Here is a 16095-nt window from a genome sequence, read left to right on the forward strand (position 1 = left end):
GGCCTTGCTGAGCTTTGGAACTGGCCTTACGGGAATAATACTGTACTGAACCCTTCCCTAACCTTTGTCAGTCTAATTTACTAAGTTGAATTAACCTTTGATTCTTGCGTTTTCTGTATTTGACCTAATTTTTTTTTTCTTTTTATCTATTTTTTTTTCCTCTGTTTCTGTCTCTACCTTCTCTTTCCTTCTCCCCCCTCCTCCCTTTCCTGCGTCTGTCGTCACACATGTCACGTTGGACGTGCGTCACTGGGACATCCCCACTGCCACATTTGTTTTTAAACAACCACATTCTCTCTGGGCTCCCATTGCTTGGGACCTTCAGCGACCTTGGGAGGCTGCTGTGCGTCCTACACCTTTGTCTCATTGCTTCTCTCTGCAGTGACTCTTCTTTTGCTCTGTTAGGAATTTGAACACAAACACACACAAATTAAATTTGCTTAAATGCCCAGTTCCCATGAGAATGATCAGTTGCCCCCTTTGGAAGAACCTGTCAGGACCGCCACGGCCACGCCACCAAGTGCTCTGTGTGGAAGAGGAAGGTTTGGTGATTGGAAAAGCTGGACCTCCAGACATTTTACCGTTCGCGGATACTTCCATGCTGCTTCACGAGGAGTTTGCCCCCTTTTTGAATGGCAGTACAAAAATATGTGGGAGCGCTTTTCTTTAAACGCGGTTTTTAGAAGAGCATCATGCTAGTTTTACAGAGAAGTTTCTGCACATCTCTGCTACTTGTTCCATTTTTTTTCTTACCTGAACATGAGGTGGCAGAGAAAAATGTCTAAGTACCTCCTAAAGCTTGCATCAGAGTGTCCACATCACCACGTTTTCCCTACTCCATTCCAACCCCGTGCTCCCCCTCTGCCCTTCAAAAAAGCAGTGGGCGCTGCTTGCCTTGACATGCCCGTGGTCAGGGGGCCAAACCGCTCTGATGCATCTGGGCATTTTGCTGACATGATGGGCAAAGTAAGTCACCCTGTTGCCCATGCAGTGGAAGAAAATGGATTCGTTAGGCATTTTCCGGGGCTGAACAGATGTTCTGGGGGGGCACGGTGGTCCTGGTATTACAACCAGCCCCTTATGCTGGCTCTGCGAACAGGACCAACCTGTGATATGCCCAATACCAGTCAGCTTTGAAAGATGCGAGTCTCCCAGTTGGAGTGATAATGGGACTGCCCAGCAGATTAGCACAGAGCCTGTCTTGGGAGTTATGGTCCCACAGTGACCCACCGTGTCGCATAAACATCAGCCCCCAGGTTAGAAGTATCCACTGCAAGCCCAGTATGGGTCACGCGCTCCGCGACCCCTCACATACGCACCAGAGCAGATGGGTGGGGAACAGGCCCCTCCCAGAGTGTCCCCACTGCGAATCACTCAGCCTGTCGTACTTCCCGAATGCCCTGACCCCCGCCCATATTGGTCAGTGACTCTAGTGACATTTAGAAAATTGTGGTGAAAGCCAGCTAGTCCTCTCTGCTCTTGAGGGGGCGTCCTCTCCATGTGCCCAGGAGAGAAAGATCAGTGTGTTTGCTAAAGTCTCACATGGAGACCCAGGCGGGTCCTGCTCAGTACCATCCTGTACACGCTTGGGGATGGACCCTCTGCTAAATAAAACCTCCGTCCATTGTGGTCACCTATCATCCTATACATCTCATCTCTAAACATCCCACAGAAGTTTGATTTTTGTTCTTTTTGGTTTGTTTTTTAGTTCCATTTGGTTTTTTCTAATGTTTGAAGACTAGTCTTTCCCTTTGGGAATCCAAGGGACCCCGTGGTCTGCAGGGCATGGCTGGTGGTGTTGGTCGGCACAGGCCTGTGTCCCCAGCGCTCACAATTTAGAGGCTCACGCACACACACTCTTCCAGCAGCTCAGGCAGGTAGCGCCTCTTGCCCCGGCCCTGTGCACCCCCAGCCCCATCTTGAACCTCTCTGCCTGGGGTCCCTGACCTGCATTCACACCAGCACAAGAGAAGCAGGCATGGTTCTGAGGCTCAAGGCAGAGCATTGAGGAGAGGCACCCGGGGCCTCTGGGCCTGGTGTAAAAACCCCAGGTCAGTTAGAGCTGCAGGGAGGACAAAGGAAGGAGAGATCCATTGTCACCCAAGTGGCCCATCACTGTCCTCCTGGCCTCTGGCATGCTCTTGATATCATCTTAGGCAGAAGTCACATGTTCCCCTAGGGGGGGCCCCGGCCTGGCCCCAGTCCCGCCCCTAGGGAAGGGACAGTGTCAGTGTTTCTGAAGGGACTCCTCAGAGATCTAGTCCCAAGCGTAGGGAGGCCTGACAGAACCCTGTCCCCTCAGCACAACCCCGGGTGAGGCATGCCTCAGCCAAAGGCACTTTGAGGCCACTGCAGCCCCATGGCTTACAATGGGATGCCTTTCAAGAGACAGTGTTAGGGCACATCCACTCGCACTGGACACCGTCCTCAGTGATGGCTGTGGCCCCCAGCCCCACCGGGAATCCCCAAGACAGCGGCCCTTCGAGCCCCCACAGGAGTAAGCACTTGCCGCCTTGCCGGGCTCTCCCAGCCGCTGCGCCCTGCTCAGTGCTGCCCGTGCCCCCCATGCCGCGGGGTTTCTCTGCTCCTTTCTGGAATATTTATATGGCAGGTTTGGATCATGTATGTTACTAATAAGAATGCTAACACTGTTGTGTAGATAATCAGCGAGGCCTTTATGAAGTTTACACCTTTGCATTATTAAAGGAAATAACAGTCCACGTGAACTTACCGGCGTGCTTTGATTTTATTTAATAGCTGTGTGTCCTACCAAGTGTCCAAAGTCCTTTCCCTCCTCCACCTCACATGTACCTGAATAACTCTGATTACCCCAAATTGTACCCCAAACTTGCAGCCTGCTGCATGGAGTTTTAGCAGAGGAGAGGCTTTCATTTGCCAATGAGGGGCTATGCATTTGGCTCAGCTATCCTGAGAGCTCTTGTGGGTCATTGCCTCCTTGAACTTTCCTAGTCCCCAGCAGACAGGGGGATGAGGGGAAAGTGCCTTTGCAGAACCAGGAGCTGGTCACTTTGGGGTCAGGAATGCATTGTGGGCCATCAGACATACAGTCTCTGTAGCCAGGGCTCCTGATGTCATTGCCCCCATTAAAACCCCATAGCAGAGGCTGCACAGAGTGATCTTGTGATCAACAGAATTGCGAGAGAAGGTTCTCATTGGCAAATCCTGTTCTGTTTGTAGTCACACTTAGTAGGACTCTTTCCAAACTTAAGACCAGCTGTCTGTTTCACAGCAGATACTGGGAGGGAGGAAGCAGACGTGTGAGAGGTTTGCGAGTGAACCTGAACTCCCGCTCAGTGGGAAGGGCACCTGGCTGCACTGAGGTCCCGTGACATAATGACTCAGACCCATCTGGCGTCTGTAAAATGTGAGACCCGTCTTCCCATTTTGAGGCATTTAAGAGAGATATATGTAGGTCCCTGTCATGGGGCAGCCAGTTCCCCAGTCAGTGCCAGCCTCTCCCATGCCAGGAACCACAGAAGATGGACAGCCTCACTTTCGCAGCATCACCATTCGGGTGGCTGTGACCCTGGAGGTTATGGAGGAACTGCTCCCAAGAAAGTCTGTGCGTGCAGATGTGGGGTGAGTCAGTCACAGGAGGCCAGCGTAAGGTCATGCAAAGACAGACCCCTGAAAGGTTTTAATTTTTCCTTTTTCATACAATGTTACGTAAGGTGTAGGAGATAACCTATGTCCTCCTGGCTCTCCTGAGCTACACAGTTTTGTAACATCCCCCTAGAGGTGATGAATGTTGACTTTCATACCCTCTCATCTATTTCCCGGTGTTTCCCTTATGTACAGCTTCTTTTTGTAAAAGGTGCACACACCCTTCCTCTAGCTTAAGGAGCCTCTTACTTTCTCTGGAAGTCTGTACTCTAAGTGGTGAACTGGCTGGTCCTTTTTCCTTCAGGGACAGTCTCTGCTCCCTCTCTCCATACATTCAGTACGTCAGTTACATCAGTATGACCACCTCAGTGGTCAGGGCCACGAGGCGAGACTCCACAGCTCATCCGTGGGCCAGGAGTCATAGAAGCCACTATTATTCACTGTGACCCAGGCACAAGGTGGCCTGGAGACAGCGCTCTTCAAACTCTGCTATGTATAAGGATCACCAGGGCCGCTCGGCCACACCCAGATTCCTGAGCATCACCCACAGAGATCCTGATTCACTAGAACTGGGGAGCCCCAGAGGCTAAAGCACCCTAGAAATTCTGCTGCAGGTGACAAACATTATGCCGAAAGGTGTGTTTATTTTTCACATAAAAATAAAATCCCGAGGACCAGTGAATAAAAATGGGACCCACTGAGTGTTCTAGTCTTCCAAGGGAAAAGTCAGTGCAGAGGACCTGTACCGTGTGCTGGACCGCGACATGGGACGGCAGGCTCCCGTGGTTGAAGAGGGTGTGGAGACACCTTCTGTCCCAGGCCCTGCCCAACACAGGAGCCTTTTCCAGAGCACTAGGCATCCCTGCCAAGGGTGTCCAGGCACAGGGTGCTTGCCTGCCGAGGCAGCTCACACTGTTAGCTCCCTCTCGAGGGAAGCTGAACTACCCCCGACCCCTACAGTTTCCATCCAGCAGTGATACCAAGTAAGACCGCTTCCATTTCACGACACATCTGTAAACATCTGGAGATGGTGTTCTCATCTCCAGACTAAACACCCACTCCTCTTTTTGACAAATATTCTTTGAACATTTCCTATGAGTCGGGTTGTGCTAGATGCTGGGGAGAACTAAGACAGAGTACCCTACAGAACATTCTGGAGAAGACAGCCAGATAAAAAGCATGCAAGTGAACAGAAAGTGGCAGATAGAAGTAAGAAGAGAACAGATACTCTACTACTCTGTCTACTCTGCGGTAGATACTGGGCAGAGTGAGAGATCAGGGGACGGAGGGAGAGGGCTCTCCAGCAAGGTGACATTTGAGCTGAGGCCTGTAGGACAGCAAAGAGCCAGCCAGGAGGTTACGGGGCTAGAGGGTTCCCAGAAAGGAGTCAGCAAGGACCTGAGGCAGGAATGGGCTGGGTGTATTCAGCAGGTAGGATGAAGGCCCTGGCCTGGAGCACAGGGATGGGTTGGAGGGAGGGGTGTGGGGAGCGGTGCCATGAGTTACAACAGAGGTATGGGAGAGTCCACGACATGTGTAAGGCCTTTAGGCCAGGAGAAGGGAAGACCGCTGCCCTTCTTTCTGTCTCACGTCGCCGGGGTCTTTGTATCCTCTGGCCCTTCCCCTGAGTGTGCCTGCAGAAGCCAGGCAGCCCTCCAGCCAGGTCTAACGAGCCCAGAGCACAAGGTAGACAGTGGCTGCCTCTCACATGCACAGAGCCCCCTTTCCGTGGACCATTCGTCCTCTTCAGAGATATGACTGGTCCCCTAAAACCACGCTTATGTGTAAACCTCGGAATGTCGAGTTTATGCCACTGAGTCCAAAAATACAAACATTCTCCCCTCCCCCAAATACTTTAGGCTCCTTCCTCGGGAAGCAGGCACTCGACACCTATTGGGCACCGACGTCAGGAGGCGGCAGTGGCTGGAAGCCACTGTCATGGGATAGAAAGCCCAAGGCTGGTAATCCCTCCCTGTTCAGGGAACCAGCTTTGGGATTCTGAACATCAGGAAGGCTTGTGTGCCTCTCTGCTTCTTTGGGTGGAATGTATGAGGAGCCGGAAGAGAAGAACGAATGCTCTCTTCTGCTTTTGTGAGCTGCTAGGGAAAAGACCTGCTCTAGCGGATCACGGGGGCCAGCCATCAGTTTCCTGCTGCCGAAGTCCAGAGACAGCGTGGCTGGAGCTGGGTCCTCTGAGCACGGAGGCCTTTGCCAGTATTGGGACCTTCCTGGGGGATAGGCTAAGGTTTTCAGTGCAGGTTGGATGGGACCAGCCAGCAAGCCTGAGGAGGAAACACTGGGAAGCAAGACCAAGGTCCCAGAGAAGCCAAAAATACTCAAGAATTTGAGAGTCTTTTCCAACTATAAGGCCCAAATGCACCCTGGGTGCGAGAAATGAAGCTATGAGCAGTCGTCTGTGGCCTGCTGGCCTGGTGGTCTGTACCCTGAATTAAACTTTGAAACAGAGGCCAGTGGGGTGGGACCACCGCCGAAGAGGCTCCGCGATACCTGACCAGGGACCCCTGGGCAGACGAAAGAGTGCTCCCAGGAACACAGACTGCATGGAAGAAGAAGACTGGGGCCTGTCTGAGCACATGTCACCTTGGACTACACATTCCTCCATTATCTGGTGTGCTGTGTGGCTAACAGGCCACTGGGCCTGGCCTGGGGCTCAGCAAAGGCACAGCGAGACCCCGACCGTGTTGGCCACAGTTCCCGCCTCTAGTCGGCAGACCTGGGGGATCCCAGTGGGTCCTGGCAGCACAGGAAGCTTCAGACAAGGTCTGGTGGTGGGGTGGAGCAGCCAGTTCTTGAACTCTATCCTTCCAGAAGAAGAAAAATGAAGCAGACATGCTCGTGTTTCAGTGTGATGTCATTGGCTCTGGCTTATGGGCAGAGCTCGCTGCCCACAGCATGACCTCTTATCTCCCAGACGGGTGGGGTGGGGGGGAACCAAACAGGGGGCCACCTCAGGCAGCTAACATTGACACAAGGGGGCCTGGGGAGCTGGGGTCCTTCTGTGATACCACCAACACCCCCGGGGCCCTGGGGAGTGTGACACAAGTTGAGTCATTCAAAGTGAGCCAGCCAGAACGGGCATGCTGTGGGCTGCTCAAGTGGGAGAATGTGTCTGTCTGTAGTGGGCACAGAGGACCTTTGCCCTGAGTGTGAGTGTGCCTGTCCGTGTGGGTGTGCATCTCTGGGTGAGTCTGCTGGTTTTCCTGAAGTCTGATCCAGGTGTGCCTGAGCTCCCAGATGGTGAGTATTCCCAAACCTTTCACCCTGGGCAGACCTCCATGTCTCCAGAGTAAATGGTCTTTGTCTGTCTCCCTGGGTGCAGTGAAGAAGGATAAGCCATGAAGCCAATGTACACTGTCCAAGGTCAGGATCATCTAGAGCCGTCCTTAAAGAGGAGGAGAGGAGGTGGGGTCGGGTACTGGGCATACTGTTGTGCCTCGTGCCAGCACAAGCCCAAAGGAAGCCTTGGGAACCCTGTGCCACCCCATTTGGGACCCTGTCCCTGAGTACTCCCAAGAGCCATGGTCTAGCCTGAACCCGGTGACCACCACCTGCCTGCCTGCTTCCCTGAGCTCAAGAGGAGATCAGCTAAGGATGGGGCTGGGGGAGGCTCGGAGACTGAGCGCAGGGGTGGAAATACAGCTCCTGGTGCCCACTCCTCCCGACTCGTGGGAGCCTCATGCCCCTACCCCCTGGTCTGTGAGGTAAGGCTGCCATCCCGCCCTCTTGAAAATACAGAGAGACTCTGTTGTCTCCACACCGGGGTGTAGAAAGGCCCCACGGAAGGTGCCACTCTTGACACAAATGCCACGACTTTGTCCTATAGGTGCTACCCCACCCCCAGGGGCTGTTGCTCTGCAGGGTCCAGCAGTCTGCACGTCAGTGTATTAACCACCAGCCATCTCTCTCTCTCTCTCCTTCCCTCCCTCCCACTCAAGCCAACGGCAGCCCTACATCAGGCCTGAGCACTGGGGCCATTGTGGGCATCCTCATCGTCATCTTTGTCCTGCTACTGGTGGTGGTGGACATCACCTGCTACTTCCTGAACAAGTGTGGGCTGCTCATGTGCATTGCCGTCAACCTGTGCGGAAAGGCTGGGCCCGGAGCCAAGGGCAAGGACATGGAGGAGGGCAAAGCCGCCTTCTCGTGAGTGCAGACCTAATTGCCACTGCTAGGGTCTAGGCTCTGCCCTGGGCCGGGAGGCTTAGCATCAGAACCATCTCAGTTTCCCCATTTGGAAACCCCAAAGGTGGAAAAAAAACATTGGAGAAATGTTTCCTAAAACACAGTCTTTGGGGATTCCTGTTTGAAAAGCTAACACTTGGGCCGAACCCCACATATAATGTATTAGAATTTCAGAGAAGGTTGAAAATCCCTGCATAGGCCAAACTGAGGGGAATTTTCAGAGCTAAATAAACTTGGAGGGGACCTGCCGTAGCATTGGAGACACACACTTGCCTCGCTGCCATTCGTTCATGTCTTCATTCATTCAGCCATTCATACATCACTCAACAGATATTTACTGAGCAGCTAAAACAGGGCCAGGCTCTGTTCCCAGACACTAGGTTACACCTGCGAACAGAACAGGTAAAACTTCCTGTCCCTTTGGAGCTGACCATCCAGATGCTGTCCCCTCCAGCATCTCTGGAAAAACGGGTCCTGAGCCAATGAGCAAGAGGTTTCACAGACTCACCGGGTGGACCTGAGCTGGAGTGAGGTGAGAAGAGGCAGAGCAGGGAGTAAGCTGTGAGTGCCACCACAGGGCAGGCACTGTATGTAAATACAGATTATCTGAGCACTTCTCTGTGCCAGGCACTGTGCTAAGCACTTGACATTCGTTGTCTCAGTTAATGTTTCCAACAGCCAGGCAAGGTCGAGACTGCTGCCTGCCCCATTTTACAGATGAGGGGACGGAAGCCAAAGCGAGCGAATCCAATGTTCACGGTCACACAGCTAGCACGAGTGGGAGCCGAGGCTCGGGCCCTTGGGCTTAATATGCCCACGCCCCCACATCAACTTTGGGCCAAACCCAGGAGCCCTGAGCTGTAGCCGGCTTCCCCGGGAGCCCCCTTCCTGCCCCAGCAGCCTGGGATCAAACCAGCAAAACTCTCTCCACAGGAAAGATGAGTCCAAGGAACCCATCGTGGAAGTGCGGACCGAGGAGGAGCGGACCCCAAACCACGATGGAGGGAAACACACGGAACCCAACGAGACCACCCCGCTGACGGAGCCCGAGTACGTGGGTGGGGAGGGGCGGCACTTTGGCCGCAGAGCCCCACACTCACCTCATCGCCTCGCCCATGCCTCGCCTCCCATGCCTCCCACCCACCACTCCCAGCCCAACAATGCAGCCCAGATTCTGGAGCCCTTGGCCAGAAATGCCTGAGCCCACTCTCTCCCTAGAGAGAAGGCATTCCTGGTTCTGTGAAGAGCCTGCAGATGCTCTGAAAGGGTTCCAGGGGTGAGCGGGATCTCTAGACCCTATGCCCGAGTCACACGCACATTCTGGAAGTGGCCGAAGGGGACACAACCGCACTGAGAGAGGCTCTGAGCTTTGAGAGGCTCAGCAGATTCTGTGTAGGATTTTCAAGAGCTCTAGGGTTTTCTGCACTCTTCCTGGAAGGGTGAGAGGAGGTGGGGCGCGTGGAGCTCCCTGACCCTTCTGTTCTCAGAAGGCTGGGGGACCCTCAGTCAGAAACCGCGTCTGGCCGAGGCGGTCACGAAGGCTGGCTGTCGTGAGTGCTGGGGCTTTGAAGGGAGTGGAGTTTAGCACGGATTTAGTTTAAATCTCTGGCTGGACAACCCTCGACTGCTAGGGGCCTTGGGAGCACTCTTTGTCTGCCATATTCCCGACCTTCCCCATCAGTTCCCGTGGAGCCCCTAAGGACAGCAGGGCCCATTCCTCGGGGTCCTTGACGCCAGCAGTGGCGGACGGCGAACTGAGGCTCGCCTCTCCTGGAGTTGGGGTGCAGGCAGGGGTCAGACAGGGCTGCAGGGAGAGGCAGCGCAGCGTAGAGAGCTGGAGGGGCATCAGCAGGGAGGAAGGGCCAGCAGGTCTGTGTCTCCTGTCTCCTCTTCTGCCCGCCTGGGCGTGTGCTTCCTCTTGCTGTCCTCGTTTCTCTGTGGGCCTGTGTCCGTGCCTGTGCATCACTGCATGCCCTGCCCACGACCCCCTCCTTGGCTGCGGCCCCCCTTCCCCACGCCCGCTTCTCTGTCTCGTCCCAGCTTCATTGTCTATTCTCTTCTACTTCCTGTCCTCCCCACAGGCTGCCGGCCGACACCACAGCCACTGTCGAGGACATGCTGCCTTCTGTCACCACCGTCACCGCTAACTCTGACACTATCACCGAAACCTTTGCCACTGCTCAGAACAGCCCCACCAGTGAGACCACCACCCTGACCTCCAGTATTGCCCCCCGGCCACGGCCACGCCTGACTCAAACTCTGTGCCCACTGGCCAGGCCACCCCTTCCAAGGGGCCCGGCGCCACCGCCTCCTCCCCTCCCCCAGCTTCGGCCCCCAAGGTTGCCCCCCTCGTTGACCTGAGCGACACCCCGGCCTCAGCCCCTGCTGCTGGCAGTTTGTCTTCTAGTGTCCTGGCTCACCAGGGGGCTGTGCTCAGCCCCAGTGCCCCTGCCAGTGCGGGGGAGGCCTCCAAGGCCCCTCCCGCGAGCAAGCCGAGCCCCACCGCGGCCGGGGCAACCAGTCCCCTAGGGGCAGCGGCCGCCCCTGCCACGGCAGCCCCGCAGGCCAAGCAGGAGGCCCCCAGCACCAAAGGCCCGGACCCTGAGCCCACCCAGCCCGGCGCCGTGAAGAGCCCGACCGAGGCAGCAGCCACGGGCCTCACTAGCCCGAAGAGCGAGGCTGCCTCCGTCAGCGCCACAAACCCTGCCCAGGGCGAGGACTTTAAAATGGACGAAGGGAACTTCAAGACCCCAGATATTGACCTTGCAAAGGATGTTTTTGCAGCCCTGGGCTCTCCTGCTCCCACCGCTGGGGCCAGTGGACAAGCCCCTGAGCTTGCCCCTTCCACTGCAGACAGCTCTGTTTCGCCTGCACCAGCAAAGACCGAGTACGGCCTCTCTTTGTCTGCTGTCGTCGGGTTATGTCCCGTGGTGGTGTGCGTCTGTCTGTGCTGTGTCCTTTTTGTTAGATGTGTCTTCAGCCTGTTCTAGGGCTTCTCTGAGGCGACTCAACCAGGGGGCTGGGATGAGGCGGGGACAGAAGGGGGGCAGGCAGCCGCCTCCTCACTAATTAGGCCATGTTAATTACGTCTTCTCCTTATCATCATAGCAGCGACTTCTGTTTTCCCTGGCGGGGGGGGGGGGGTGGGGAGGGAGCCTCGCAGTCGGGCCCCTGATGAGCGTAGCTTGGGAAGCGAGCTAAGGAGGCCAAGGTGCCCTTATTGGCCACCCTGGGGCCCACAGACAGTGTGTTATCCAGGGTCCAGGCTGAGTCCCCACCAGAACAGCACTGTTACGCAGGAAGAAAAGAGGCAGACCCCAAGGCCCATGTGGGGAGAGGATGTGGTCCAGAGGGCCCTGTCCCACTCCAGCCCCAGATACCCCACCCCCTCACCCCCTACCCCCACCACCACCACCTACTCTTGCTTCTTCTGACCTGGAATGTCTGGGAACAGTCAGAGCTCACAAGCACCGAATGACTGTTGGGTCTCCAAGTTCAAGGGCAAGTCCTTAAACTTAGCAGATTTCTTAAATATGATGCCAAAATGCAGTTGGAACTGGGGTCTAAGCCTGCTTGCCCCAGTGCATCCTTAGATCAGACTTTCACTCCTCAGACTGAATAAGGCAGAGCGAGACCTAGGTTTTTACAGAGGCTCCTGTGGCTGCCCCCACATGAGCGGTATGCTGCCACCAAGAGCTGAAACAGGACTGTCCCCAGGAGCCCTGAACCCCAGGAAGTAGGACTCCTCTATCCCGCCCACTCAGCACCCCCTAGCCCCCCTACTCCCCTTGTCCCCATGTGTAGCGTGACATCCCAGTCTAGCCTTTCATGGCACAAAAAGCTGCCTCAGTCATAAAATTTTCTCACCCTGGCCAGGCAAACCACTGAGGCATCACCAGGAAACACAGAGCACAGGGTGTGGTGGGAGCAAGGACAGGCAACAGCAAGGCAGTTTGCAGAGGGGCCCCTGGAGTCAGTACTGGGGAACCAGCCCAGCATGCCCCATTTATACCAGTCTGACTAACTATACCAATTATACCGATCAGGGTGAGGAAAAGGCCACATCTGCTGCCCCCTTCCACCACCCCAGGTAAGGCCCCTGGGCCCTGGCATTGGATTAGGGCTGGAACAGAAAAGGTCTCATTCCTCAGATTCAGTGGCTCTCAACTTTGGCTTCATTTTAGAGTCACTTGGGTGCTTTTAAAAGTCATCATGCCCAGACCAATTAAATCAGGATTTCTGGGGGTAGAGCCCAGGCACCAGTGATTTTTAGAGCTCCCAGGTGATTCCAGCGTGCAGCCAAGGATGGAGACCATTGCTCTAAGCGGGAGCCCCTCCCGAGGGACTGGCTGAAGGGTGAGTTACTGTAGATTGTGTTCTCACTGCTGTTTTCCCAATTCTCTGCAGGAAGGGCCCCGTAGAAGCAAAGTCGGAGAGCCAGGAGACAGAAACGAAACCAGCGCCAGCCGAAGTCAAGACGGTCCCCAATGACGCCACACAGACAAAGGAGAACGAGAGCAAAGCATGATGGGTGACAAGAAATGAGCAGATCAAAGTAAAAAGTGACACCATAGTTTCACCAGAGCATTTCCAATATCACACACACACACGCACACACACACGCACACACACACACACACACACACACCTCATTCCTCTAGTGTCTTTTGCCTTTAAAAAAAAAAAAGTAAACAGATAAACAGGGGATCTCCTTTTTGTAGGTTTATAGAAAGGGTTCCTTTGCTGCGCACTCACTTGTAAGAAAACGAGACAAAAAGGTTAAACCCACAGCCAAACTAGGACACTCCGTTCCCTGAAACCATTTAAAAACCAAACAAAAGGACCCCAAATTAAGAATCTAGGAAGCTCAGAAAGAAAAAAAAAATCTAGGTTCAGGAAGACCGCACTTGGTGTTGCCCAATTGGCACAGACCAGTTTCAGAGAAGTGCTTCCAGGCACTAAGACTAACGAATGAACAAAGTCCAAGTTTATTTTTATACTTTGAGTCGAGTTTGAACTCTGTAAAACCCCATAAATAAGTTATAATTTCTGTTCACTTTGTATTTGTTCAGTATGCAAAGTGTGTCACCCTTTCTAGCTGAATTCAATCCCCACGTAGACTCTCGTTTTGTAGGAAGAAGGCCAAATTGCAGCTTCTGGGGGCAGATCTCAGTTTGCAATATTCGAATTTCTTTCTCCTTCGTTTTCTCTCTCTCTCTTTTTTTTTTCTTTCTGCCATCTTTGTTTTCCAGTGTTTACAAGTTGACAACTGTCTGACTTTGGTTGTGTTTAAATGTCCATGTAAAATAGCTGCCTTTTTTTTTTTTTTTTTTTTAAGTTACAAATACTGCCTAGAGGCGGGTAGAGTCATCACAGGCTTGTTTTCGCACAGGACAACTTTACAAACTATGATTGTTTACAGTGGCTCTCCTCCCCCACCCCCACCACCCCCATTCTGATTTGAAATTTTTGCCTGTGTGCAACTCAGGTGAAAATCCATCTCGTTCTGGAGTGGTTTTGCTTTTTTTTTTTTTTTTTTTGGCCCTTCAATTCTTTTTGTATTTCCTTGGGGGTTAGACCACTTTCTGATTAGCCACCACCTGCCTGTATCTGTGAAAAAGAGTCTGCCCCCCCCTAGGCATCTGCATCCCCTTCCTTTTGAAGGACTCCTTAGGCTTTGTTGAATGAAGCAGAGAAGATTGTATAGTTGGGGCTGGTCTTGGTGAACACACATTTTTACCCCAAACATCCCCTTTTTGTAGAAAGCCAAATAAAATATATACATACAATTTCCTTTTGAGCCCAGAATCTAGATTTGAGCGGAAGAGCATGTGTGCTTCAGGGAATTAGTGTCTTTTTTTGGAAATCTGTTGAAGTAAAGTAACATCGGCCTTCTGTTCACTTAGGCAGCATTTATAGAAACAAAAGAAAAAAAAAAAGCCAACTGCTGTCTGGAGTCATAACACAACTTTCCTGGATCGGAAACCAAGTGGGGAAAAAAAAAATACAGAAACTTTAAGGGGGATGGGAGGGGGGAGAAGGGAAAAGCCAGCCCTTTGTATAGAAATTTTGCTTTTTTTTTTTTTCCTCATTCTACTTTAGAACTGCAAGCTTGTGCACTGTGGATGCGTGACTATTTTAGTGTGAAACGTGTTTTTGTCATAGTATTGAAATAAAACTTCAACATAGTTTGGTTGTGGAAGGTATAGCAGATAGTTCAGAAAAAAATATTCAGGAAACAAGAATAACTCTTAAAAGGAATTGAAGCCTTTAAACAAAGAAAATGAAGTAAGCGTGATTTTGATGATGAAGAGGGCGCTAATACGCGGAAATCGGCGCCCCGGCATGCGCTCCTGTCCCACGGTACAAAGCCGCAAGAGGTGAGGGTGGCGAGACCTCTCCTGAGTCTGTTCTCCGGGCCACACTCCCCAGTGTCCTGACACTTCTGCGGTCTGATCAGTGACGATATGCGAAGATTATAATTTCAAACTGTGAAAAAATAATGGTCTTGTCATTTGCTAAGTGTGGGGTTATTTTGCATTTTCTCAGCTCCTGGGGATGGAAACGGAGGACCCCATGCACCCAGCCCCGGCCCCTTTGATGGTAGGGCTTGCACAAGTCTGTGGTTCAAATGCACGGGCCCTCAGGCATGAGTAACGTGCAGACAGTTCTCTGAGCACATAGCAGAATGGGGGCTCCTGGGTGCCCAAGACGGGGAGGGCCCAGCAAGGAGCAGCAGGCTAGGAATCCCACCGCCGGGCTGTCCATGGAATCAGTGGCTCATCTTCTGATGTTCCTGGCGTTGACCACCTAGGCCAAGCCCGTGCTATACCTCACCAAGAACTGTGCATTTCACACCAAGTGGTTGTGATCGGGCACACTGACTTTGGTTCTGATGGTTAGGAAGAGAAAGAGGTATAGTCGACCCTCAAGTAACCTGGCCCGGGGGCAGCTGACACCCCTCACCCACCCAGAACCCTGGCTCCGCCGTCAGCTGGCACCCAAGACTGCCCACCTTTTGGTCTGCCTCTCTTTCATTATACATAGATTTCTCTCTGCATGCATGAGCTTTCCTTTTTCTTTAAAAAAAAAAAATTCTAAAAATTTTAAAAAAAGCAAAAACAGACAAACAAAAAAAACCCAGAGCAATGCTTTCTCTAAAATCAAAGAGGGAGTCACTTTATTTTCAAGATGTTCTATCTTTTATGTTAAGAGATAAAAGCTTATAGTTTTCCTTTTTTAATTTTTTGAAGGCGGGATCAACTCTACCAGTTTCCAATGTCTATGTGTCTATATGTGTATGTGCCATACATATGTATTCACATAAATAGCGGCATGGCCAAGTTCTTCTGGAGGGGTTTCCACGTGCCACGCGCAGGGTCTCTGAATCCTGGAGGGCCGTAGTGTACATAGTGCAGCTTCTGAAGTGGGACTGTATTTTCACACTTTTCTATGGAGCCCTTCCAAGTCCCAGGTTTTCACTCGAGGCTGTCTGTCTGGATGGTGGTTTTCAGACCTCCATTAACATCCCTACCCAGCATTCCCTACTTCGGGGGCCTTCTCTCTTGTTATAAACTTTTTACCAAGTGAAAACATCAATACCACCTTTGTTTCCATTCTCACTGGTGTAAATACTGAGTACTAACTGAGAATTTTGACTTTGCATTCTGTCAGAATACTTGTGTTCAATAAAAATTGAAAGAAAAAAAAAAAGCTGTTTGTGGTCAAACTGGGATTTATTTCGATTCAGTGAGAGTCTATCAGGTGAATCATATGGGGAAATGCCAGGGGTATTTCTTTTGACCTTGTGAACAAGGTCAGTCAACTCAGTGTCTTGAGTTCACATTCAGTTGAGTTCAAGGTCAGTTAAACTCAGTGTCTTGAGTTCACGTTGCCTGGATGATGGTTTACAATGTTTTCTCTCGGTTTGATAGAGGAATCCCAGTTATGAGAATGGCCAGCCATCAGATTCGGACAGATTTCATTCAAATCCTGGTTCTGCCACTTCCTTGTTGACCTTGGAAGAATTCCTTAATCTCCTCAAGACTCAGTTTCTTCTTTTGACAAACAGGAGATACCAAGCTAACTGAGCTGAGGTCCTGGCTAATGAGTGAAGCCGTGTATATGAAAACAGAGTGTAGGACTGTCTTGGCACATAGTAGGTACTCAACAAATGGGGATAGTGCTGGTGGCATCCCAGATGTGGGATAGCATCAAACCCAACTGGAATAACCATCTATACCTGAGCTCCAAGGTTTCAACATGGAG

General features: G+C 52.3%; 1 protein-coding gene across 18 annotated transcripts in view; it reads left to right on the forward strand.

The window, feature by feature from the left end:
* The window catches only part of NCAM1 (neural cell adhesion molecule 1), a 314823-nt gene extending 299285 nt beyond the window's left edge, over positions 1–15538 (forward strand). For 7 of the 18 annotated variants that reach the window (XM_043579347.1, XM_043579348.1, XM_043579349.1 and 4 more), the window contains 3 exons: positions 7581–7788; positions 8761–8877; positions 12235–15538. In XM_043579347.1, the coding sequence (XP_043435282.1) occupies positions 7581–7788; positions 8761–8877; positions 12235–12355 (446 nt within the window). In that variant the 3' untranslated portion in view covers positions 12356–15538. Of the gene's footprint in view, positions 1–325; positions 2727–7580; positions 7789–8760; positions 8878–9908; positions 10271–12234 lie in introns of those variants that run through there. The other 11 variants (XM_043579354.1, XM_043579355.1, XM_043579357.1 and 8 more) reach the window with 2 other exon arrangements.
* Positions 15539–16095: the final 557 nt, after the last annotated feature.

The sequence above is a fragment of the Prionailurus bengalensis genome, chromosome D1 (assembly GCF_016509475.1).
Source record: "Prionailurus bengalensis isolate Pbe53 chromosome D1, Fcat_Pben_1.1_paternal_pri, whole genome shotgun sequence".
Taxonomy (NCBI): domain Eukaryota; kingdom Metazoa; phylum Chordata; class Mammalia; order Carnivora; family Felidae; genus Prionailurus; species Prionailurus bengalensis.